This window comes from Lissotriton vulgaris, chromosome 1_1 (genome assembly GCF_964263255.1).
Source record: "Lissotriton vulgaris chromosome 1_1, aLisVul1.2, whole genome shotgun sequence".
Taxonomy (NCBI): Eukaryota; Metazoa; Chordata; class Amphibia; order Caudata; family Salamandridae; genus Lissotriton; species Lissotriton vulgaris.
This window is the reverse complement of record NC_141685.1, coordinates 744,700,686-744,727,544: the sequence shown is the minus strand read 5'-3', so window position 1 is coordinate 744,727,544 and position 26,859 is coordinate 744,700,686. Positions and strand designations below refer to the sequence as shown.

The window sequence follows — 26,859 nt, the reverse complement described above, 5'->3', positions numbered from 1 at the left end:
AGTCCATCCCAAACCTTAAGGTGAGGCCTCCTCCAGAAAGGACCACAAGCAATCGCAGACCCATTTCGACTTTCTTAGGCCTCATCAGTGTGGTATAGCTTGAGTCCTATTGGAACAATGAGCAGCGGAACCACATAGTTTCTCATCCATCGCACTTAGAGTATAAACTGCAACAAAAACAACAAGGTGATATATTTAATGCTTAAACTAAGATCAGCCACTGTCAATTGCTCGAGCCACATAACAATCCATTGTTTTTCACCCACCATACCACTCAAGACAGTGGCTGAGATTATTCAAGAATTCCATCCATCACCTTATTGTTTCTGCAGTTTTCACCCTAATTGCGATGGATTTGCCCATCGGTGGGTCCCATCTTCACTGTGACATAGGATTTAAGCTATACCTCACTGATGAGCCCAAAGTACATCGAAACGGGTCTGAGGTTGATTGTTGTCACTTTTCGGTGGGTCTTACCTGATGGTTCAAGTCAACTGTTCTAGTGAGGAGCATTTGTGACACTAATTTGCATAAGGTGGGCCTTTGTCACAAGTGGCATGGTGGGTGGAAAACGATGGATTGAAATGCGGCTCAAACTATTCCCAGTGGCTGAGATTAATTCAAGCATTCCATCCATCACTTTGTTGTTGCAGCTTATGCTCTAAGTGCAATGGGTATGCCCAGATGCGGCTCCTGTGCTCACCATGCCATAGGACCAAAGCTATACCTCATTGCTGTAGATAGGTAAGTATGGAGAAACCGGTCTAGGGTAGCTTGTGATCCCTTTTTGAGGAGAACTGCCCTGGCAGTTTGGGGAAGACTGTTCCCATGAGGAGCAGGGTCGGTACTGATTAGCATAAGGCAGACCTTTGTCAACCTCAATCAATCTGATCTCACTTATAGACTCTTCAGAGATGGTACCAAAACTGGAATCTCAATATTTCTCTCAATCTCAATCTCTCTCTCAATCTAAATCTCTCTCTCTCCTCTTCCCTCCCTCCTCCCCCCACCCCCATTTGCCTTGACTGCTTAAAGAAATAAAACTCAGGAGAGCTAGAGACAGAGGTGGCAGCAATCAACCTTCAAACTCCAGTCTCCAACAGCTCTAACCCATGGAGAAATGCCTTATGGAATATATGGCCAGTCCGGCCCTGTATCATAGCATTTAAAATGGAGATGCAGACCAAGCCTTCTCTAATCACACAAAAAATACTGCAACTGCTTTAAACACTTACTATGGTGAAAAGCCATTTGCCGTCTCTTGGTAATGGACTAATGCAGGGAGAAAATCCAAATGACTTCGCCTTCGGAAGTCTTCAGATATGACTATAATTTCCAGGGCAACAACTACAAAGTCACACCAGGCCTGTCAACATTAGGCTGGACTTACACATTCTGGAGAAGTTTACACTTTAAGGGCCTGAGAATGAAAAATGCTCTCCCTTGGGATAAGCATATTGTTTCGAATTTCAAGGATGTGCTTGGTGCATTAAGGAATGGAGGGTGATGGTGACGCATGATGCCTCATTACTGAAGATATGGCAGTAACCCTGAATTGCAATAGGAATTTTTCTGTCTAGACTAGCGAAGCTCCACCTAACAAGCACAAAAAAGTGCTTTTAGACTTAGAATAAAACCTTCATACACCGAGGGTGCCATATGGTATTGACAGACCATGTACCATCAATGAACTTGAGGAAATTGTTCCTCGTTTGATTCTTTCTAGTACTATCACCCATTTATTAGCAGGACTGCATTAATATCATGATTAGGAATTACATTTGTGTGTAATTGGAAAGTAGTAACAAATCTGTCCAACCCTGGCCAGATGGTATACCCATCAACAAGGAGGTAAGTCATCCTTGTCTGTGACAAAAGCTGTCCCTCTATTTGTCTTGTGAAGTTCTGGAAAAATACCTTACCTGGAACACTGTCATAATGGCTGCAGGAAAAGTGTCAAAGTTGGCAGAGGGAGTCCCATCTCTAAAGTTAAACCTGAAATAAATTAGAAGATAATAGATTGGAAGGAAGAAAGTTTAAGTTTAGGAGTTATCTTCCAAAACTTCACCTCTTAGGCTAAAATGTTCCAAATATTATGTATGGCGCTGTAAGAAACTGGGTTGTTGGCTGACTGAGGTGTGAGCCCTTGTCAAGCAAAATCCACAATCCCTTGCAGGGTGAACCACAAAAAGCCACTAAACTAGTCTGTGCTTAACCCTGGGTAGCTTGGCACAAAACTCAGTCATGCTTAACTTAGAGGCAATGTGTAAAGTATTTATGCAGCACACAAACAGTAATACAGTGAAAACGCAACAAAATAAAAAATCACATATAAATGTAGAAAAACAGAGTAAGTTTGATACATTATTTGACACCAAAACAACAAAAATCCAATCAGTAGAACTGGAGTTATGAACTTTAAAATGTTTTTAATAAAAACTAGCACCTAAATTATCAAAGCGCCGACCATGGACATACACAGGCACATGAATCAAAGGATTTTGCGATCGCAAACGGTGCGAATCGCAAAAATCGGCCGTTTGCGATCGCAAAATCTGCTTTTGGAATGCATGAAGGGTGAAGGCCCTCGCAATTAGAGAATTTGCAAATATTTGCGAATTCTCAAATTGCGATTGCATTTAAGGAATCGCATTTTGCGATTCCTTAAATGCAATGCATAAAACTTTAAAAAATTGCGATTTCGCAATTAGGTGGAGCAAATTACCATGAGGTTGACCCTCATGGTAATTTGCAAAAACTTTGAAAAATGCACTTTTGTGCATTTTTCAAAGTTTCATGTTGTGCATACACATGCCCTAAGGGCATGTGTGTGCACAACATATGTGCACAGATTGCTTTCAGGGGTGCAACAGGGTGTCCTTTGGACACCCCTGCATCCTTGAAATCGCATTCTCAATTTGCGATTCGCTAATTGCTAATCGCAAATTGAGAATGTCTTCCCATTCATTCCTATGGGCCTAATAGGCCGATAGGAATGAATGGGGAGGTATTCCTTAATTGCGACTCTCAAATCGCGAGTCGCAATTAAGGAATATTAAGAAATCGCAATTTGTTTTGCAATTTCTTGATGCATTGCATTTTGCAATTCCTTAATTGCAATTCCTTATTTTTCGCAATTAAGGAATCGCAAAATGCAATATTGATGCATGTGCCTGCTAGTCATGCGAGACCAGGTCAATGTTGAAAAAGATGGCTGACTGCGATGGAGCATGGTTGAGCCTAGCCAGCGCTAACCTTTGGACTTAGATTCTGAGAAAAATTGTCAGAGAAGTTAAAGTTCAATGGGGCAAGCCTGTAGGAGGGGTCCGAAGAGGATGCTGGATGGTCTTGGGTCGAAGCACAGTGAAGATTTCAATGTTTGGACTTAGTTGTCGAAAAGGAAGTTGAAAATCTCCAGACAAGGCAGAGGGCTGTAACCGAAGATAATTCCACAAGGTAGGATTCCCCTTTGGCGAAGTACTGCTGAAAAGGATTTGCTGCTGTGGAGAAGAACATAGTGGGAGGAGCAGCAAAGTCAATCCGATCGGTGAGGAACCTTGGGCGCATAGGAGAGAAGGTTGGTCCCAGTCTCCTCCTGGTTCTCAGAGCACTTTTGAGACAATATAAACCTTAGTCCTCAGTTTTGTATTGTGGTTATCCTGGCACGTTTAGCACCACTTCTAAGGGTACAGGATTGGAGGGGTACCTCTGAGAGGGTCAGGACTCGTGTAGGCTGGGTGCAGGTTCAAAATGGAGGAAGCTTTCTGTGTCCCTGTGACTCTGAGCAGGAGGCGAGCAAATCAGCCCTTGTGAGTGACACTGGAGGTCCTAGGACAGTTGAAGAACCAGTCCTTGTACCCGGGCAGAAGACATCTTAACAGCAGAGCAACAAGGTAGCAACCTGGCAGGGCAGAGCAGCATTTCATCAGAGTAGCAGTACTCCCAGCAGCACAGCAGTCCTTCTTCCTGGCAGAAGATCGACAGGTCCAGAAGTGAACTGAAGAGTTGGTGTCTGAGGTCCCCTTTTTATACCCTGGTGCCCTTGTCTGGAAGCTCGGAGAAGCTTCTAGATAGTGGCTTTGAAGTGCATGCAAATTCCTGCCTCCCCTGCCCTGGCTCTAGACTGGCTGTAGTGACAATGTGGGGTCATTTGGTTGTTTGTGTGGATGCAGAGAACACCCTATTCAGTTGCAAGTGGGGCTGGGCTCAGCTCCTCCCTCCATTCTGCCAGCAGATGGCCCATTGAGGCACACCTAATCCCTCTATTGTGTGACTGTTGTGGGAGTAATTCACAAGTCTATCAGTTGCACCCAGTCATGTTACCCAAGAAGACAGGCACCAAAGGGCTAAGTGAAGAAACATTTCAACTTTCTTAAAGGGCATTTTCAAAATTGTAAGGAAAATCTGACTTTACCATTAAAGAGGGTATATCATTCCAATCTCATAAAAAACAAATATGACATAGCTACCTGCTCCCAATTGGAAATTACAGTTTATTAAATGTAATAAGGCATCTCCAATGTTATATTATGGGTGGGGTAGGCGTCACAGTACTGAAAAACTAATTTAGGAGTTTTTCACTACCAGGACATGTAAACCTGAAAAATACATGCCTAACCTTTAAATTACATAGCACCCTGCTTTAGAATCTACAGAATGCCTACATTAGGGGGGGCTTATATGCAATAAAAGGGGAGTTTAAGGCTTGGCAAGGGGGTTTTGATGCCAGCTCGACATGGCAGTTTAACTGCATTCAGGTAGCAATGGCAGGCCTGTGACATGTTCTAAAGGGTTACCTAAGTGTGTGGCGAAATAAGTGCTGCAGCAGGCCCTGTGCATATAGTATCCGACTCTTCGAGGGACCTACTGGAAAATAAATATATGCCAATTGGGTATAAGACAACTTAACCATGTTTTAGGGATTGAGCACAAGTAATTTAGCACTGGTTAGCAGTGGTAAAGTGTAGAGTCCTAAGGCCAACAAAAACAAATTCAGCAAAAAGTGGAGGGAAAAAGGAAAAAAGTTTGGGGAAGACCCTGTAGAGAGGGCCAGGTCCAATAGGCTTTCATAGAGTGCATCTATCGTTTACACCAGATTCTAAATCTGGTAACTCACTGCTATAAAGTAGCAACGCAAAACTCATTACTCTGTTTACTATGTCATAAAGGCCTGCCACGGCAGGCTCCCAAGGCTCATAGCTGCTTGTCTGCTTTGACTGAAAGTAGAATGCACAGCTGCAGTCGAGGGAAGGAAAGTAGGAAAGGTGGTCGGGGTTGGTTAAGTGTGGCACATTTTCCACATTTGGTTCAGTAAAGAGAGGCCATATTATGTATGGCTCCCCCATTTCACCTCTGCTTCTGCATAGCAGTTGAGAGCAACGCATATGATTTTGGGAGCCATACATAGCATAAAATTATAGATGGGTAAAAAGTGAACTACGGGTTATTTTTCGCCTCTGGGTTCTGAGTGACATCATAGAAAACTTGAGTTTAGCTCTTGTCTATTTGATGTCACGTTAGAACCTCTTGGTGAAAAACAGTCACTGTTATCCATTGAGAATTGTATATGCCTTGCTTTTAAAAAAGTAACGTTATTAATAACCTGGTGTGAAGCCCTGGCAATGTTCTTATCTGGGACTCTGTTTAATATGCAATGTTATCCCTAAACCTGCATGAGCAACAGTGGTTGTCCTGAATTGAGACTCCTTGAAACAAACATATGACTAAAATGCTGCAATTTACAGAACGTCTTCATCTAGGATCTTTCAGAGGGTGTTTTCTTACACTGACGTTGTGCTGCTGCAGGGAATTCTGGTTTCTGGGGACTCTCCATATGAAACATATCCCTAAACTGATGGAAGCTAAACTGAAGGAAGCGAGAATGTCATGGAATGGGTCTTCTTCATTGATAATGTTGCAATAAGTGTACATTGCACCATATTAACTACTCTACAGTATTTTTGAATTGCAGATGTTCGTTCACATGTGAATGAGTCAGTAATATGGAAATTAGGCCACTACTTGCTTGCTTTAATAAATATTTATAAGTGAGGAGTGATACAATTATGCTTCCTGCTGGACACCCCTGCTGCCAACCCTCCTCCTCCAACTACTGGGTCATTTCAAGGAGGGAGAGCTGCAACAGCCCTATAAAAATGGACATGTTTTAAAGAACAATTCTAGGACACCGGGACATCTTTAGCTCTCTCTCACCCTGACAGAAGGCTGTAGTCAGGCAAGCAGAGCTGTGACAATGTCCAGGCTGCACTTATTCCTGCCTTTTATTGGGGGCATGGCAATTGTGCATCTCCGAGGCCATTTACATGCCCTCGATCTACTGCACACCACATACCTGGCTGCTCAGCAATGACTTTCAATGCTGTAGGTAGGCTGTTGTAGGTAAGAACTACGATTTGTCACTGTACAGCCACCTTTGCAAGACATAGGAGCATAACCTATCTGGCAAAGGAGTAAGGCACACCAGGCACTGGAAAGCATATGGTGGCTTGCCTTTTGTAATGCATTTAGGAACTTGTAGTGCTGCATTTTTGGTGGGAACAACACGGCTACTAGCCCCAGAATGGAAAGAAAAACCAAAAGCGGAATTAGCTATTAAAATCAGGAGCAGATTAGAGGTAAGTGGAGGCCCACAGAATGTAAGGCATCACATTTGATAAAGTGTACTGTTAAAGGATAAAACTAATGCTAAGACTGATGCCTTGCATGGTAGGGAAGAATCCCACTGATTCCTGTACATGCTTCCCATTACTTACCTGCCCCCATACAGCTGCATCCCCAGGAGGGCAAATACTACAATGAAGAGGAAAAGAAGAAAAAGCAGACTGATGATGGACTTCATTGAATTCATCAAGGACACCACCAGATTCCTCAGGGAGGCCCAGTACCTAAAAAAGTCAGAAAATGGTTACTGTTGGGATCTTAGACAATAGCCTGTGTGTTTTACTATCAACAACAGACATAAGTAGATATGGGAGAAATTCGAGTAGAGAGTAAGAAAGCACATATGCAGTGTCCATCAGCAAATCCTTGTATGATAAAGAAGAGAATGAACCAGTGATGAGGGATGACAAATGAGAAAGGCAGGGCACAAAGGAAATCTGATCTATTAAAAGGGAGTGAATAGAGTTGAGATTGTACCTGCATTGATTGATGTCAGCGAACTACAGGCATTTTTGTTGAAGGGGTGGAGCTTGCATGTGTGATGTTGAGCAACAGTGGATTTCTGTGTCAGTGTTGGGGTAAAATGTGTTATAGAAAACGTTTTTAAAGGCAGTTGTACATTTTTGAGTGCTATGATTTTGCACAGTTTTAATTCTTTTCTTTTTTTTTTGCTCCCTTCTTCCTATGTAGGGTTAGGGGAAACCACTTCCTTGACCTGAAGTTGAATATATTTAGGTGATGGATGGAATGCTTGAATTAATCTCAGCGACTAACAATCACTCAGTTACCAAACAAACATTCTAATTACTTTCTAACTCCTACCTCCAACTTTTCTGTGAGGAATACTGAAATGTAAAGGAGGACAGAATAATTTAGTTTTGGGTTAGTTGTCTACTCTTGGCAGACCAGCTCTAGTAAAAAAACACCTCTTCCCATACCAAGGGAATATGCTAAGGCTTTGTTTACTATAGGAAAAGCTGATATAGATCAATTATTTAATTTGAACAGGAGTATTCACGGGATGCACTACAAACCCAATATTTGTGAGTGAAACATGGTATAGACATCAACTTTTGCTTGAGAAATGTATCGATGAAGAAATACAACTTTCAAGTAATTACTCTTAAAGGCACTGACGGCCACATGCATCATTGTTGGTATTTGCGATTCCTAAATTGCGAAAATTAAGGAATCGCAATTTAGAAATCGCAAATACCTATGCATTAAAAATTCGCATTTTCATTTGCGATTCCTTATTTTTCCTTATTTGCGATTCCCAATTTTGAGAATCGCAAATAAGGAATCCCTTTACATTGATTCCTATAGGCCTAAAGGCCCATAGGAATCAATTGGAGAGCTATCACATCTTGCGAATCGCAATTAAGGAATCGCAAAATGAGAATGCAATTTCAAGGGTGCAGGGGGGGTCCAAAGGACCCCCCCTGCACCCCTGAAATGTACCTGAAAGTGCTTTTTTCACACACACATGCCCAAATGTTTAAAATGAAACTTTCAAAAATGCACTTTAGTGCATTTTTTAAAGATTTCTAAAATTACCATGAAGGTGAACTTCATGGTAATTTACCACTTCTAATTTGCGAATTCGCAATTTTTTTAAAAATCATGCATTTAAGAAATCGCAAAAATGCGATTTCTTAAGTGCAATCGCAATTTGAGAAATCGCAAAAAAATTGCGATTTCTTAAATTGCTAAAATAGCAAAAAGCTTCATGCATCCCAAAAACAGGATTTGCATTCGCAAACGGCTGAATTTTGCGATTCGCACCGTTTGCGAATGCAAAAACCCTTGATGCATGTGGGCATGAGATCCTGGTTACTGACCTGCACTGCCTTGTGACCTAACACCAGTACTTTTCTGCATTGTAGCGTTATGCCTAAAACGTATCTCTGTTTTGAAGAAAGCATTGTGTGTCATTCAAAGTATGCAATTACACTTTTTGTATTCTTTGGGACACACAATAATTCAAATTTGTTATGAGAGAGAAGCCTCAAACTGGTAATGACAAATCAGTAACTTTTTAATTGAAGCTACGAAGCCCAACGATCTGTGGTGGCGTTGTATGTGAAATAATTCACAGGAAGGCACAATCCTAACCTTTCACACAGAAGTGTCTGGCTCTCTAACTATAGAAGATGATGAATATAATGAGTCTCTGGCCTCAGAGCCATACTTGGATCTACATACATACAAGTTGGTAAGGTAGAGCTTTGGCTTACTTTGTTATCTTGAAAATTCTTAGAAGTCGAAGGGCTCGCAGGACACTTATCCCAAAGGAGGTCCCAGGTCTGAAAAAGGCCCAGACCACTTCAAAGATGCTTCCCACGGTGACCTAGAGGATGAAAAGATGTCAAACAAAGAATATAGGTAAAGTGATACTCTGAGGCAAAGCTGTTGCTGACTACACTTCTGATTCTTGCAACCAGTGAGCGGGCAGCTGAGTGGTGTCACTAGTGGTGTAGAACCTCAGGTTAGGCTCCCTATCAATACGGCACACGATGTGCATCTTGCTACATGAACCAATGGAGGGATAGGCTCCCTGTCACTGGGTGAAATTTCTACAGCAAGAAAGGCTCACTGTCACTAGGGGAATGGGGGCAATCTTGCTGCCTGAGACCTTGGGAATGTACAACTCCCTGTCATCACTTTGGTGGGTGCGGTGCACGTCCAGCAACTGTTAGTCTCTGAAGATGTAAGGCACTGTGTCACTATTGTGCTGCATGCAAGCCCCGCAGCATCTTGGTGATGTAAGACTTCCCATCAATAATGTGCTCTGCCTGGTGTGGGTCCGTGTGCATTAAGATTATCTGATTGCAGGGCTCTCTGTTACTTGTGTGCATTGCAGAGTGTGAGATCCATTCTATCAAACACTAACACTGCACTGCTCCATTCCTAATCTACTTTTTTTGGTGTGGCCTTGTTACCTTCGGATATTTGCGTCATGGAGGCCAGCATCCATTTGAACCCTTACAAAGTGACCCCCCTTGACCTTAGTGAGTGAGCATGACTGGGTATGCGTACTGTAAATTATTCAAAATTATCAGTCAAGTGCTCTGCTGAGTGAGGGCCTTGTTGCCTTTAGACCCTCTAAATGTGAGGGCCTGCCACTAGTGTACACACTTTAGTGCACATAAGGGTGCATCCAGGCCAGCAGATTGTGAGGTCTCTTGCCTCTAGTGTGCATGGCTGAATGTTACTGCCATTGGATATTGGAAACCATATTCACAGTCCTTCCTCCATCCTGTTTATGGCTGGAGAGGAGTGCTTTTGCCCTACAATCAGAATCGGAGTTCTTGCGCTATCCTATTACGTCACTGGTGGGCATTCTGGAGACCAGTGGAATTTAAATTAAACAATCAAATTCAGAGTTATTCCTCTGCTCTCCCTATGCCCCTATTGTATAATGTTGGGTGTGAGTTTCATTGCCTTCAGTCCCACATATTACAAGGCTACCAATCAGTAGATGTGAGTCCTCTAGGTTTCACCTTCCACGTTACATACCCCACAGTCGAAGCAGTTGAAAGAAGAGTGGAAGTAGAGGCGAGGCCCCATTCCATACATCTTAAAGGCCATCTCCAGGAGGAAAAGACCCAGGAACAAGAACTCTGCATAGTCTGAAAATGATGGGATGCCAAGTTAAATCTCAAAGAGTGGGCATATGTGGTGCACTGTAACACATTTAGAAAAACATGCACATCTTGTATACATAGCAACCACAAGGAGATGATGGACGGAACATTGAAACTTTTCAGACACTCACCCACAGTCACAGACCTGGGATGAACCCATTATCATTCTTTAGCTCAATTCACCACCCCAGGTCAGACCCAGCCATATGCAAATCAGTCTTGACCCTGTTCCTTATGGTAACTGTCCAGCTTGCACTGCTAAGCCAGGTCTTCACTGGACTGGAAACAAGCATCCTGGGACCAGTTTTGGCATAACTCCCCTCATCAGTCAGGCTAGCTTGAATCCAGGGCAAAATGAACAAGGGACCCACGTCTGGGAATACCCTGCCTAATTAGGGCAAACAAAGCAATCACAAGGAGATGATGGACAGTGCGCTGAAACTTTTCAGAAACTTACCCTTAGTCACAGATCTGGGTTGAATCCATCATCATTCTTTAGCGCACTTCGCCACCCCAGTTCAGACCCAGCCATATGCAATCAATCAGCAGAGTAAGGCTGCTTTGTTTTACTCCATATCTATGAGGCCATGAAAAGCCACTTTACGTGGCCTTGAGTGGCTCCAAAAATATAGAGTGACATAGCGCAGCTCAAATCGCTGTGCTGCATCACCCTGCCCTGGATAGGTGCTCCATGGGCGTTGTGTGGGTGTTCCAACCCAACTCCAATGATTTTTGACACATTTCGAGATTTACAAAACTTTGTAAACCTGGGAATGCAACAAGAAAGATATGCCTCCCCAAAAGAGGAGTAATGAGCAGGAATATATATTTTCCTTTGCAGCACATACAGAAAGAGGAAAAAGTGTCTCAGGATTGTTTTTGTGCAGGAAGATGCTCATACACAACCCTGCCTACAACACAGAAATCCCTGAACCATGTTGCAATAGTGCCTGCGTTGGCACTAGACTGCCAAAATGGCAGCAGTGCAACGAAAAAGGACAGGAATGCACCATATTGGACAAATATGGCGCTTTCCTAACCCTTTCCCTGTGACGCAGTACAGCGCAGCAACGTTACCTGCTGAGCTGCCCTGCGCCACAACTGTCATAAATGTGCCCCTACAAGTTTAATGGGTATTACTTAAATCCACCCTTGGATCCAGAACACAAGCAGTCGGGAGACAAGTCTACAGCAATAACAGTCTCATGGGAAGGGAGTGTACCCGTGTCTGGAACTTCAGGGATCACTTAAAGTAATTTGTCTACCAGCAGTTTTTTCATTCACTGAACTTTACCCTTGCCTGAACTGTTATGTCACCAGCCCCGGCTGGTGCCAAAGATTCACTTATTCTAGCCTGCAGCCACGTTATTGGATGAATTAGGAGACTCAGCTGATCATACAAGGTGGGTTCCGTGACCAAGAAGAACAAACTGGAAACATAGACTTGTATAGCAATTGAAAATATAGACTGCACATAGATATCTGCCTACAAAACTTACCACGTACTCAGGCAGACTCACTCTCCACCGGTTGTAGGACAGTTAATTTACAATTATAACTTCAAAGCATATTATGAGGCAATCGCTGGGCAGCAGATGTAGGTGGATGCCAACATTCTTGCATTGAGGAGTGCATGTGTTGAATATTTTGGCAGTGTATTTTTTCAGTTACATTTTTCACATGAATCCACCCACGTCGCCTGAACTTAATTTCTTTTTGGCAGATAGAAAAACGACACTTTGCTAGGACATGCACAGACATGCTTATTCCTCAGAGCCATAAGAACAGTGATATACTCTACCAGATTGCTACCAGAGCAGTATTACCGGCTGCAGAACGCCCTGCAACTCACAACACAAATATAGTGAACTTTCTAAAATGAGTTTGCATGAGCGCCGAAATGTATTTCTGCTCAAACACAGAATCACAGAATCAATATTTTTTTTTTGCAAGCTGCAAATAACGATCAAGAAAATGCGTAATTTGAAAAGTGCAGGAATGCGCCTTATTTACATGAATACGATGCATTCTTGTACTGACCCCAGCTCCTGTGCTAAAAAAGCAGCCTAGCACCAATGCAGGCACCCTTGCGCCATGTCGCAAGGGTGCCTGCGTTTTAGGGATGGCTGATTTTGTGCAGGAAGGGACACCTTTCTGCACAAAATCAATCAATAGAGGTGATTTCCTCCTTCTATGTGTGTTGCACAATGCAAAGCACATAGAAAAAGTAAAAACGAGGAGAAATAGGGATATTGCTCCTTGTTGCGCCTCCCTCACTCCACCCCGGGGGTGGTGTTAGAATCTGACGCATTCAAAGTCAACGGGAATTCCCCTGGACTAACTTTAGAGTGAAAGAGTTTTCTATATCACAGATATCATTTAGCTGTGACACAGATACATTATCTACAAGGAATTTTTTGCCAAATGTAACGTATATACGTTTTCTTTATTATTTAAAAACAAATCTTATCCTCACTTGACAGGGTATTCTCCTTAACATAAGGAACCCAAAGACAAATTAAAATTTCAGAGAAACACATTTTTCTGAAAAACAATTCATATATACATTTCATAATACAATACCAAATTTCATAAAACATACATCAATAAAGAGAAGCTATTACATTATACTAAAAAGCAAGTATCACAAATCAATACATACAACTTGATTAAAAAAACAGACAAAAAAACCCCCATCTTTTAAACGGAACAATAGATGTAAGTCCCGGATACTCTGATCCAATAGCCTTGTTATCATACGTGTGAGCCTTCCAATGTCCAAGATTGGTGTATATATGGAAAACACTCGGCTTTACTTGGATTCCAAAAACAAAGTGCGTCGACGCGTTTCGGTGTTTTAGCCTTGAATATGGTTACACCTTCTTCAGGACAACAAATAATTGGGGTCATCAACACCAGGTTTGGTGGAGTCCTTAATATTGGATCTTGTATAATCCAAATCCTTAATGGAGGAACTATGTCCTATTGTAGCTCAATGGGAGCTCTATGTTCACTCATCTCATTGGCTATATTCACAGTGATATCCTTGTGGGCGCTTTAGTGTAGTGTATTATCGCTTTACTTATAATTCTTGTGCATTTGACTGCTTCCCCCGAAGCCTCATTTTATTAATTGGAGTTTTGGTACAAAGATTTGTGATCCTTGTGTCTGTTATATTCCCCCAGTGTCACCTTGGGTATCCGCTATCAGATTAGTTATTCAACAAGGTAATTTGAACTGGATATGTTCTTTTGGTGCTACACCACGTACGACACCGCGGGTCAATCAGAACGAGAATATATATATATGTATTGTTTTTCAGAAAAATGTGTTTCTCTGAAATTTTAATTTGTCTTTGGGTTCCTTATGTTAAGGAGAATACCCTGTCAAGTGAGGATAAGATTTGTTTTTAAATAATAAAGAAAACGTATATACGTTACATTTTAGTTGTTGGCAAAAAATTATTTGTAGATAATGTATCTGTGTCACAGCTAAATGATATCTGTGATATAGAAAACTCTTTCACTCTAAAGTTAGTCCAGGGGAATTCCCGTTGACTTTGACTGTCTGTAGTACCCTGTTCCCTGGAACTAGTGGGGTCTTCTCTCTCTTATAAACAAGAATATGACGCATTCCCAGGTTTAGGATTCCTGGTAAATATGGGAATGCTTCAGATTCCATTGGTATTGTGTGGGAAGACCCACAACAACACCCATGGAATGCCCCTTTCCCGCAGTGTTCTCAGTGAAAGGGGCACATATTTGCAAGGCCATGAAAAGCCACATGAAGTGGCTTTTTAAATAGGCTGTAGCACATTGCGCCACCAGAGCATAAAAAAAGTGAATGTCCAGTGAGGCAAACGTGCTGCTAGGGCCTTGTAAATGAGGACCCATAGTTACTGCCTTGAATGAAAGGTGTCATCTTGACATACTAGCTCCACCTGGTGAGGTGCTATTTGGTGAGATAAAAGTATACTTTGCATGTATAAAGAGACCTCGCATATATATTTTTTAAAGTCCCACTTAATAAAGACTGCCTGGAGGACTAGAAGAAAGTTTTTCCTCCTTACACATTTTTTGTCATATATGGTCTTAGATACATAGGTTTATACACTTCCAAGTAATACATTTCACAGATTTAAAGTAGTCTGAGACCCCTGCAGGCTGCAGGGAATTAGTTCCCTACAAGCAGCAGGGATTTATTCTAAAGTTCTCGACTATCCATGAAAATCCTACAATGCAGAACTGATGTTTATATAAATCCTAGTCCCTCTCGCAAATTGTTTTCAACAAAATGGTTAATCGGTTGTCTTCACAATTTAAAGCCACAGTGCATTAAATACGACTTAATAGTAACTGGGGACTTTAAGTCAAACCTGGCTATAGCAACCTCGAGTATGGCTGGCTTTCCGAAACAAGGGGCTTATTTGGAAATTCAAGAGGTCGATAAGTCCTCACAATGAAGATACATAACATGGACACAACTCCTAAACTCTCCCCTTGGATTAGGGTTATGTGCATTAAATGACATATAGTCCTGTTATGTTGTTAGTATGTCTCTCTCACTGAGGAGCTTTTCTCGATCAAGCCTTATTTTGTCCTACAATGTTTTCTTGCATCGCAGATTTTTAAATTTAACAAAGACGACAAAGTGGTACTTCCATCCTGAAGTTTAAAATGCCCTCAATAGAAACAACTAAGATGGTTTCAGTAGGTTCAGGCTTTTAACAGCAGCTACTGGAGAGGAACAGATGAGATTCTGACACTGACATACAAGTTCTCTATATCAGAATAATGGCTTGAAATCAGAGTAGCATGGGCTTGACCTGGACAGGAAATGTATCTTCAATAACAGATCTTGCTTCAAAACACTATTGAATCTCCCATTAAAATGTTTTCCAAGTGCGTTGTGATAACGCCTGGTTTAATTTACATTTGAGACTACATCAGAGAGTATTGTCTAAGGCAACAAAGAAGAGCAAATTCTCTTCAACCAAATGATCCATGTGGGCCAAATGAACCGCTTTTAAAAAGCAACCAGACTCAATGTGTAAAAATGAAATACTCTAGAAAGATCCCAGCATGCATCACTGGCTAGGTAGCAAAGGTAACAGCTTCTCACTGATAATCTGGGTAGCATACGTGAAATTATTATTGACAATTCCACAAAATACAGATTGTGTACCTGTAGAGGTAACAGTTGCAGGGTTAAAGCAGTAAGTCATGTCAGAAAGCTTTGTAATGTTGATTCAAGGCACCCAAGTGGACAGGAAACTGTGCCCAAACTGTTTGCCAATGACACTATTTAAACAAGACATTTTCCACTGGACTTCGTAGTGGATGCTGTACAGCGATATGTTATCTTTTATGCGCAATCCCAGAGTTATGGAAGGTCTTTGTACTCCACTTTGTAGAGAAGTAAGTGCCCTTATCATCCACACAACCCTAGACCATGAGCAGTTTTGCATTCCAAGGTAAAATACTCTGTTTTCCTTTTGTTAGAGGATTTTGTTTTCAAGGCCATTTTATTGTAGGACTTGCAACAATATCACGGCACTGCCAGTGTTAGTACGTCGGGACACTGCGCCTGGTAGTATGTGTGTTATACTCATGCTTCATCAATTTTGAACCTGCGTTCGATGGAATGGACAGGGCCTAGTTTGGGTTTATGCACAATTGCTGGGACATAACTGCATTGGTGCCAAGAGCAATACTAACGTTATATTAAGAGACAGGAGTGAAGATAAAACCTGGTAATATCGGCAAGATATTCCATCAAATTCATAGCAAGAGAGGCCTCAAGCAGGGTTACATGTTGCCCCTTCTTGCTTATTCTGTATTTTTTATAAACAAACCTTTTGTGGAATTTTATTCAGTAATTCTATTGCATATGACTTGTTTATACCAGTAATGGCTGTTTCATTCTGTATTTTGTAGACTAGAGTAGAACTCTATTAAAAAGACTAGCATGGGGGCAAACAGCTCTCCATACTGCAAAAAGGAGAAGGCACAATAATATTAGTTCTGACTAGTGTCGTCCTCCATTATTATCTTATTTAGTATCACACTGTAAAGGGACTGTTATGGAAGTGAATCTATCAAAATCTAATGCCCTCCTGCTATGGAGATACAAAAATCAAGAAAGATGCATAGTTTCTCAAAAATCAAACTATGTCCATGGATAATACTTCTGTAATAGGGACAGTCGTAAGTTGTCTTCAGTTGCTCTGAAACCGATGCAACCTCTCTATGTTTTGTACTGTATACGTTATATATAGAATAAAATAGCCCATCAATAAAACCATTGTTAGAGATAATACGAGCTAAACTATTTGCATGCTCTCACATATGTAAGCAAGGCCTTTCCTAGTGATGTAGGTTCTTTGTTACACCTAATACAGCACACTTTGTGTAGACTACGGTTTGTTTGCACTTCTCCTAGCCCAGAGAAGGTTATAATTGTGCTTGTTTGATCAGGTTTTATTCATGAATGCAGCCTTTTTGCTTTTTTAGTTTGGCTTCCAAAGAGCTGCTTCAGGGGCTCTTAGATTTGTACTGTGGTGTGGTCTCAGATGCAGAGTTAATAGTTACCTATTATTTAGTTAAGCTCTCTTTGACAGCATGTCTGCGTCCTATGTGGGATAATACCACTCTGTTTACCTGTGTTAACGGTATACTTAAAGAAAAAATCTTGCTAAAGAAATTTAAATACTTTCTGCGTCATGAAATAAAGCTTACATTTGAGTTTATTCAGTGCTTAACTTGTTGAAGGATAAGTGTTAAGAAGTCAGCGGCCAGCACCGACACACCGAATACCAGGGCTGCATCGTTTTGAATCAACCTCATGCCTCTTTAACCGACATCCAGACACTCCCTGCCACTTTATCTCTCTGTTGGAGGTTCCTACCTTCTCCTTTTTTTACGACTTTCTTCCACTTTCTCTTTCTCTCTCTCCCCTGTGCGTTTTCCCTTCTTGCTCTTGGGAAATGCACTAATGACTTTGCTTTCAAGTTGGTGTTTCAAGGTTTAGAGGAAAAATAATGCCAGTCCAACAAACAAGTGCCGCCAACCACTGGCTATAATTAAGCAGTGGTCTGATTCTCAGAAGTGGCCACAACCTTCGTTTTAGGGTCTGTCTCCATGAGCATAAATGTTGCCTTTTTACATTTACTTTTTGGCCTGTTTAATGTTGGGAAATTTCCCTCCCAAGTCCTGGAAACAAACACTGGTGCTGGAGGGCTGTAGATTTTGTAACCATGGAAATTAAAGTTCCATTGTTTCTACTTTTCTTGCTGTATGACACAAATATTTAGGGCCCTTTCAAGATTAGGGGGCTTATTTAAATGTCACCTGACACCGTGGCGCAAACGGGAACGACCGGCATCCGTTCAGAGGTCTCCACCGCCTAATCATGATGCGACCGCACATGGTGCGGTCACATACTCCCATCCCTTCTCTGGGAGATCCTAGTACGGCCGTAAACTGGCCAAACACAAGCTCCCGTAGAGGAATGGCAGTCTGTGTTCATCCCTGCACCCCGTGTGCCTGTCATAAGGTGTAGGGATCACCTATGGCACAGCCTCGGCCCCCAACCGGAGGGGCTCTCAAAATGCTTTCCAAAAGGGTTTCCATGTCAGAAAGATCGCCATGGAAACCCGGCCGCAAACCGTGAATCATAATCTCGAAGGCAGAAACGCCTTCCATTTGGATTAAGGGCTGGTCTCTGACTGTCAGACGGGCTCCTGGAGCCCGTCGGGAGCCAGCTGGAATGACCGGCCAGTTTCCATTCTGACCGTCTGTATTGTAATCAGCCAGTCGGAATTGAAACCGACGATCTTGGTCGTAAGGCCTCCGACCTTACGACCGAGATTGTAATCAGGCCCTAGGTATTCACGGTTGTGCCACAACAGTCAAAAATTGATTAGAGTGTAATGGTACACAAAAAACTCAGCGAGCCTTCAAAAATGGTGGAGATTATTTTAAACAATTGCATCTCAGGTTTGCAGCAGCAACTGAAGACTTTAAAAGCACATTTTAAGACAACAGGGAGCCGGGTTATATGTCCTTGGAGTTAACTATTTTTTTAGATTCTGTGTTACTGAAGACAACGGTGCAAACTAATCTCCTCAATTCAATTAATCAATCAATCAATCAATCAATCAGGGATTTATAGGGTGCACTACTCACCCATAAGGGTCTCAAGGCACTGGAGGCGTGGGGGGTTCGGGCAGCTCCAAGTTCACATGAAGAGCCAGGTCTTGAGGACCTTTCTGAAGGCTTGCAGTGATGGGCTCCGTCTGATGCTGATGGGAAGTTTGTTCCAGGTCTTGGTTGCGATATAAGAGAAGGATCTGCCTCCCATTCTGGCTCTGCAGATGCGGGAGATTTCAGCCAGGGTGAGGTCGGCGGAGCGGAGATTTCTCTTGGGAGCGTGGAAGTAGATACTTTTTATTGAGGTATTGGGGTCAGGTGTTGTGGAAGGCTTTGTAGGCATGTGTGAGCAGCTCGAAGGTCAATCTTTTTTCGCCAGGGAGCTAGTGGAGATCACAGAGGTGCTGGGTGATGCGGTTGTGTCATGGGATGCCGAAGACAAGCCTGGCTGCGACATTCTGGACGTTATGGAGTTTGTAAAGGAGAGATTTGTTGATTACGGCATAGAGGGCATTTCTCTAGTCCAGTCTGCTGGTGATGAGTGCAGGGGTGAAGGTCTTCCTGGATCCAGGGGGATCTATTTGAAGGTCTTGCTGAGTACGCAGAGGCTGTTGAAACATGTGGAGGATACGACGTTGATCTGTTGGCTCATGGTGAGAGAGGATAGTGTATGATGCCGAGGTTGCATGCATGGTTTGTGGGGGTGCGAGGGTTTCCGAGGGTAGGGGGTCACTAGGTGCTGTCCCACGTGGAGTGGTGGATCCGAGGATGAGGACTTCTGTTGTCTCAGGCAGCTGCTGCTCGTCCATCCTGGAATCTATGCTTGGTGCTGTCAGGTTCCTTGGTGAGGGAAAGGATGAGCTGGGTGTTGTCAGCGTAGGAAACAATGCTGAGTCAATGTTTTCTGATGATGGTTGTTTGGGGGGGCCATATTGAAGAGCGTGGGGCTGTGGGAGGATCCTTGGGGTACTCAGCATTTGATCTCTGTGGATTTGGATTTGGAGAGGAAGGGCAGGAGTTTTATCCTTTGAGCACTGCCAGAGAGGAAAGAGCAGATACAGTTTAAGGCAGTTGCCTGTATGCTGGCGTCATGGGCTCTGGTGGCTAGTGTGCGGTGAAAGATGGTGTTCAAAGCTGCTGATAGGTGCAGAGGGCAGAGACTCAAGGGCAGAGCTGTGCGAGAGGAGAGCAGTTTCCCTGACCAATTCAGCTTGGATTTTAATTGTTTAATTTATTTTATAAGCCTTTTCATAAGAAACAATATTTATTGTGTTGCATATTTGTTTTTAATGTGATCGTCAGATTTCCTAAGACTTAATTGTACTTTCTGATCAATTACCCAAGATTCGTGTCTAATGAAAGGCCGACCGCTTCATCTTCTATTTCCATTGCCTGCCAGTATTGTTTGCAGGAGCTCCTGGCCCCCTTTCTAATATGGAAAGGAAGTCATTTTCCATTTTAATTTGTTTTTTACGTTGATAATTTGGCCTTGGGATACTGGTAGCTGTTGACAAGCAAGAGATGCAGCTAATGAAATAAACACAGCCACCCCTAAACAGGTTATTAGGTGCTTTCAAACTTGGGTTTGCAGTACATGGGCATTCAGGACACCCTAGTACCTGTTGCAGAAGGCCTATGAGGATAGCGAGCTTTAACTGCATGTCCTAGACCCAATCAGGAAGCCTTTCATCATGCATTTCCATTTCCTCCACAAATTCACTACTTTTTATTCTTCAATCTTATCATGTCTAACCGCTGGAAAGGGTCCACCTTGGCTGAGAAAGAAAATACAGTGAGTTTGTGAAGGCTTAAAGGCTAGTAAGGATCTGGCCAATCTCCTGTCTCACTCCAGGATAAGTATGTGCCAAGGCCCTATGAACAGAAGAGCCTGACAGTGATTCAAGATGGTCTCTCTCATACCAAACTAATAGTATATTCCTTGTTTCAACTTCAGTTTTCTTCAAAACTCGATACATCTTTTCTTGCCCATAACTGCCCTGAAATGCAAAGACTGTCATTAGGTTAACTTGAATAGCCTCTGTGTACTTTCTATACTTGTTATCGAGCAGAACCTCAGTGCAATCAGCATCTTTCCCAGAATTAAGAAACAGAGGGAAATGTTTTACTAATGATCCATATACTTTCAGCAACATTGGCATGCTGCACCCAAGCCAAAATTTACTAAGGTTTTGCGTAGCACTGCCTTGCATTACTTTGCGTCAAGGAGGCGTTCCATGGGTGGAGCATGGACAATACCATGCATCCACCCACAGATTCTGATATAATCCCTGTTTTAATCAGGGGAGTGAACCCGGGATTGCGCCAAAAAGCTGCTACTTCTTGAAGCAGGTGTAACGAGAAGTACTGTCTTTATTTCTCCTCATTTCATCCTAATATGCATGCTGAATTCTGCAGCACACATAGAACGAGGAAATCAGGTGTCCCTTTCTGCACAAAAACAATCCTCCCTTTAACACAGGCACTTGCACTATGATGCAAAGGTGCATGTGTTGGAGCTAGACCGCACACGGTGCATCAGCGTAAGGAGAGAGCAGAAAAGCTCTATGGGGCCGAATCACTGAACTAATCTGAGATAAAACCTTAAACTTACTACATTTGGTATTCACAGAAGGCATTAAGTAGTAGTAAACTTAGGACTCCTAACTTTATTACTACTAAATGACTTCTGTGAATACCAAAAGTAGCAAGTTTAGGATTTTATCTCAGATAAGTTCTGTGAATCGGCCCCATGCAAATATGGAGAATTTCCTTTCTCACCCTTTCACGCAACACAGCAAATCAACTTTGCTTACTGACCTGTGTTGCATGATAAATTCGTAAATACGCCTACTAATGTCTCTTTGCTTTCCAGTTGGTGGTTTGAGGTTGAGATTCCTACGCATCAATTGCACCTCACGGTAGGATCACCCACTGGAAAGACAATGATTGATGGAACAATGAATGATCCCTGGAGGTTACCCAGGTAAGTCTACTCACTCCTATTGCTAACACAGTAGCTGGCATGCTTTGCTCTGGTGGTGCATTAACCATTAAACAGTAAATTGACTATGTGATGTTACGTAACGACGCGATCAAAAGGATCGCAGTATGTAACATCGCCGTTTTTACAACGCAAGTCGTTACAACGACTTGCGCTGGAGGGCGCTGGACTAAGGAGTAGTAAGATTTACTATTCCAACACCAGTCTACGTACAGTAGGGAAGGTGTTGGAATAGTAAATCTTATTATTCCTTAGGTTATAGCACCCTCCAGTGCAAGTCGATGTAATGGTTGCATTGTAATGGCAGCGTTCTAAATGCATCGCAGTGTAATCACTGCGATGTAAAGGATGTTTCTCAAGTTTAGTAGAATAAAGCAGTAAGGAGAAGATAGTCAGGGCCTTCCAGGTCCAGTGTATTGTTGGGGGGGGGGGGGCATTAGAAAGTAAACAATATGTTATGGGAATACAACATACCACCACATGGCCATAACTGCGCATTATATCATCCCTTATGCACCAAAACCTATTTCGCTTGTGGACTAAGGCCAGTTGAATGTGGGTTTTCATACAGTCACTAAATTGTGCTAAAAAACAGAATACATGAAAAACATAATTTTCATGGTGTGCACCTTTAATTGCAAATAGTTTGCCAACTAATGTTGTGATTGTTATTTCAAGTAAAAAAGTGAGAATTCAAGTGGAGCCAAGCCAGCGACCAAAATGGCCGCTTAGGGGGTCGGCTCCGCCAATCTCCCTCTCCCACTGCAACATCCTGGCTTAGATCCTGCTCCCCGGGACACACCCCCGTGTTCATGAAGGGAAGCGGTGCCCGTCGGTGGAAAAACGAGCCTCCTCCGGGGCTCAGTGACGTAGCAGTGTCGTCCGGCGGTTCGAGGCCCAGACCGAAGTTCAGACAGGGGCCTCGCGTAGTCCGCGATCCGCTCCACAGTGTGACAACGGGGCCGGGAGGTGCAGATGACCCAGCCCATCCCGGTAAATGAGGGGACTTCTGCCGAGCATGCAAGGCTCCAGACAGCGGTCATTGAGAAGCGGGAACGGAGGAGAGGTGACCCTGAGCCCCGAATTGCAGCCTACAAGGCTGTGGAGTGGAAAAAGCGGAGCCGGAGCGCCGGTGAGGCGAACTCGGCCGAGGAGACTCGGAGTGAAAGTCCCCGAGGGCAGAAGGGCCCGCAATTGTTGTAGTACCTGGTGGGGGATAGAAAGTGCTGTGGGCCATTTCATCCAGGCGTGAAAAGAGTCGATTGGCACAGGGGGGGTTGAGTGTCACCCCAAGGAGATCGCCCGAGGCCAGGAGTAGCTTTGGATACCCCTCATGTGGAAGCCAGTACAGGCAAGGCTGCTGGTTGTAAAGATGTGTTGGGTGCTGTGGGAGCGACACCAGTTGTACCAGGACGCGCCAAAAGACCCTCAAGATAAGCAGACCCCACATCATCCTGCCTGAGATCAGGCGAGTGGTTGACAGTATGGATGACCAGTAGACAGAGTAAGTCCAGTGGTCAAGTTGGGCCTGAACGTGGGCAACGATCCAGGAGTGGATACTGATCATATCACAGCAGGCCCGGAGGGTTGGGCACTGCCCCCACCGGCTGTGCAACAGAAAGTCCAGAGGTGGGCGGAATGACACTGGGTGGCCCGACGGAGATCTGAAGGAACTGACACTGGGAGATGGCCGCAAGTGGGAGGTGACGACGCTTCAGCATTGGCAAAGCCAACACTGAAGGATCTCATGGCAGCTATCACAGGCGTTCGAACATCCCTGGGCCGTCAACCAACTGCAACTGGAGGTACGGGATCTTAAGGCTTCCAGAATGCTCGCAGATCGTAAGCTGGATGAGTTTGAAGGTAGGGCCTGACGGAACAACGTTCGCATATTGGGAGTGCCTGAAAAGTCGGAGGGACAGACGCCTGACCTGTTTGTCGAAAATGTGATACTTAATCATCTCAAACCAAAGGGACTCAGCAACTTTTTCATGGTTGAAAGAGCGCATAGGGTCCCGGGGGGACGGCCGAGGCCTGGGGCACCCCACCGCCCTGTGATAGCCAGGGTCCTAAACTTTCACGACAGAGATGCTATACTTCAGGCGGCCAGAGTGTGACCTCCATTGCGCTACGAGAACGCAACTCTCTCTTTCTTTCCAGACTTTACACAAGCCATGCAAAACAGAGACAAGGCTTCCTTTCAGTGATTCCAAATGTGCAGAATATTTTGTGTTTGGTTTTTGTTGTGGTTTTTTTATGGCATTGGATGACGTGAAAATGATGTACCAATTCTATGTCTTCTGGTAGGTCGGGATTGGGGATCGCCACACTCAGCTGGAATGTAAATGGGCTAGGTGATAAGATAAGATAAAGAGGTGGAGGTTCAGCCAGGTGATTAGGAGACACTTGCCGGATGTAGTATTGTTGCAGGAGACTCGGGTCGGGAATCGTTGTATGGCGCTGCACAAGGGGGGATATAAATTGGTTGTGCATGCCGGATTCACCACGGGGTCCAGAGGGGTGGGGATATTAGTGAGGAACTCCTTCCCGCTGACTATTCAGGCCACATGGGTGGATAGTAGAGGCAGATATGTTGGCATTTCGGGGCTGTGGGAGGGTAAACTGTAACCTTTTTGCCGATATATGTCCCCCCGGCCCTGCAGACAGATACCTTTCGGGACCTGTATAGAATCTTTTGACAATGCCTGTGGGGTTACTGATCGTGGGGGGATTTTAATGCTGTTGTGAATGGCGAAATGGATAGGCACCCCGCTCGGGTTCTCCCACCGTCAGGGAGGTGGTTGTCAGATTTCTTAGAAACCATGGGGCTCGCAGATGGATGGAGGTTGAGGAATCCAGGGGAAAGATACTACACCCACACCGCGGCTGCACATCATTCTATCTCGAGAATAGATTATATCCTGGTACCGACATCGCAACTGGCGGAGATTTGAGAGGTGATGCACCTGGGCAGGGGAATATCTGATCACTCACCACTTTGGCTTAGAACAGAGGTGGGTCGGAGAGACGTGAGTCGGATAGCTCCCATAAGTGCAAAGCACCTGAGAGACCCCGCCACCAAAAGAGAGATTGTACAGATCACGGAACAGTATTTTCAGAATAATGTCGGAACAGTAGAGTCAGGTAGTATATTCTGGGAGGCATATAAGACCGTGATTCGGGGGGAGGTCTTGTCACTTGTTGCCGGGAAGAAACGTAGAGGCCGCACAGAAGTCAATAGAGTTGAGCCGGAGTTGGCAACCTTGGAAGGGGAGGAATCAGGAGATAGCACCCCGGAGGAGGGTCATCGCTTGAGCCTCCTCCGAGACGAATATAGGAGTCTGGCACGTGAGAGGGCCAGGGAACAGCATGCAGACACCCAAAGTAGGATATATGAACACAGTGACAAGGAAGGAACATTGATTGCGTGGCTGGAGAGGGGAGAGTGGGGGTCCAGGTTGGTGCCAGAGCTGCAGACAGAGGACCTGGGCAAGGTTGCAGAACCGCAGGAGATAGTGGAGGAGTTCTCTACCTACTACAGCTCGGTGTATGCGGCTACGGCCTGTGCACGGAGGCTGACAATGCAGCTATGATGCAGGACATACAGATGCCTGTACTGTCAGAGGAGGACAGGAAGTACCTGGACTCCCCCCTCACTAACAAGGAGGTTGCGCAAGCTTTTAGAGGGGTACATCTCGGGAAGGTCACGGGCCCCAATGGAATCCCCATAGAACTATACAAGTTGAGTGCTAATAAACTGGTGCCATTTCTCCGAGAGATGTTCGTGGACAGCAGGGAGAAAGGCCAACTCCCGTATGATCAACGAGTTGCTAATCTAGTTGTTATACACAAAGAAGGCAAGCCTCGGACGCTATTCTCCTCCTATCGGCCAATCTCACTATTGATTCAATGCTGAGCCCAAGATATTGCCAAAATTGCTAGCAATTAGATTGGTCAAGGTGATCACAACCCTCGTTCATCCGGATCAAACGGGTTTCATGCCCGGTCGCAACACAGCCCTTAATATACGGAGGTTGCACAGGATTATTGCAGGTGCATCGGGGATACACGAGCCAGCGGCCCTACTGTCATTGGACGCCACCATGGTGTTTGGCAGAGTGGAATGGCCCTACTTGTTTGTGGTTTTGGGCAAGATGGGCATAGGAAAGGAGTTTATTGACTGTGTATATTCAGGCCCACTCGCTAGGGTGGTGGTGAATAACCACGGATCGGAAGATTTCCCTCTGAGGAGAGGCACTCGACAGGGATGTCCCCTCTCCCCATTGCTATTTGCTTTGGCACTTGAGCTGCTGGCGGTGTGGGTCCACTGAGACAGAACAATTCGAGGGCTGTGTTGGACCCTCAAGTGGGAGGATAAAATCTCATTGTACGCATGCAACATTCTGCTCTATCTTATTTACCCCAGGGAGTCCCTGATTAGTTTTCTTGACATTATGGCCATATTTGGAAGGTATTCGGGCTTCGCCATTAATTAGGGGAAATCAGTGCTATTTGTCATTAGCGGTGAACCCCCCGCTATCCCAGTCTCCTGCCCATTACAGATAGAGTCGGTGGGATTTCGGTATCTGGGAATACATGTGACCAAGGACTCGAAGCTGCGATTTGATAATAACCTCAGGCCCCCACTGGACAGACTCCGCAGAGATGTAGCTAGGTGGAAGGCTTTGCCTCTTTCCCTTCTGGGCCGAGCAGTATTGTTCAAGATGATGGCGCTCCCCCGTTTTCTATATGCCCTGTAAAATGCAATGGACCCAGTGCCCCAGTCGTATTTCAGGGAAATAGAGTCCCTTCAGTGGCAGCTTCTTTGGGAGGGTAGGCCACGAACTGCTTTTAACAAACTAACCCTGCCCTGGTATGAGGGAGGGATCGATTTGCCAGACCTCCGGAAGTATTACTGGGCCTTCCAGTTGGCGGCGATTAATCATGCGATCTACGGATCGCCCGAAGACCCAGTGTCATGAATGCTGTGTACCGGTAATCACTGCCTGCCACCAAAGTGCACAGAGTACGGAAGGGGAATGCTATTACCTAAAATACCCAGAAAACTTGCGGGCCAAGTATCACGTGGGCGGCGTCATCTCCAAAGACGCAATATAATGGCGGCGACCGGAGGAGAGAGTGCCGATAATTCCTTGTTGCGGATCCTTTGGTTGGCGGATTCTTGCCAGCGGCTCTGCTGAAGACAATTGTGAGGCGGTAAGAGTGCACCTGCACCAATCTATCGATCACCTCTTTTGATGAGCCAACTGGAAAGTTGTGTTTTCCGAACCGCTCGGAGTGTTACTAGAGAGCGGTTGCCTTGCTAACTGCAGGTCCGAGGTCAGGACTGTTTCCTCTGTTGTATGAGACCGTGTTCCCA

The 26,859-nt window shown here is 44.2% G+C and overlaps 1 protein-coding gene across 2 annotated transcripts in view; it reads right to left on the bottom strand.

Annotated features, from left to right (window-relative positions):
• Positions 1-26,859, bottom strand: part of CACNA1E (calcium voltage-gated channel subunit alpha1 E) — a 1,936,751-nt gene that overhangs the window by 437,729 nt on the left and 1,472,163 nt on the right. For both annotated transcript variants that reach the window (XM_086955515.1, XM_086955507.1), the window contains exons 13-16: positions 10,201-10,313; positions 8,919-9,031; positions 6,774-6,905; positions 1,923-1,995 (exon numbers count right to left, since the gene is read on the bottom strand). In XM_086955515.1, the coding sequence (XP_086811641.1) occupies positions 1,923-1,995; positions 6,774-6,905; positions 8,919-9,031; positions 10,201-10,313 (431 nt within the window). The remainder of the gene's footprint in view (positions 1-1,922; positions 1,996-6,773; positions 6,906-8,918; positions 9,032-10,200; positions 10,314-26,859) is intronic.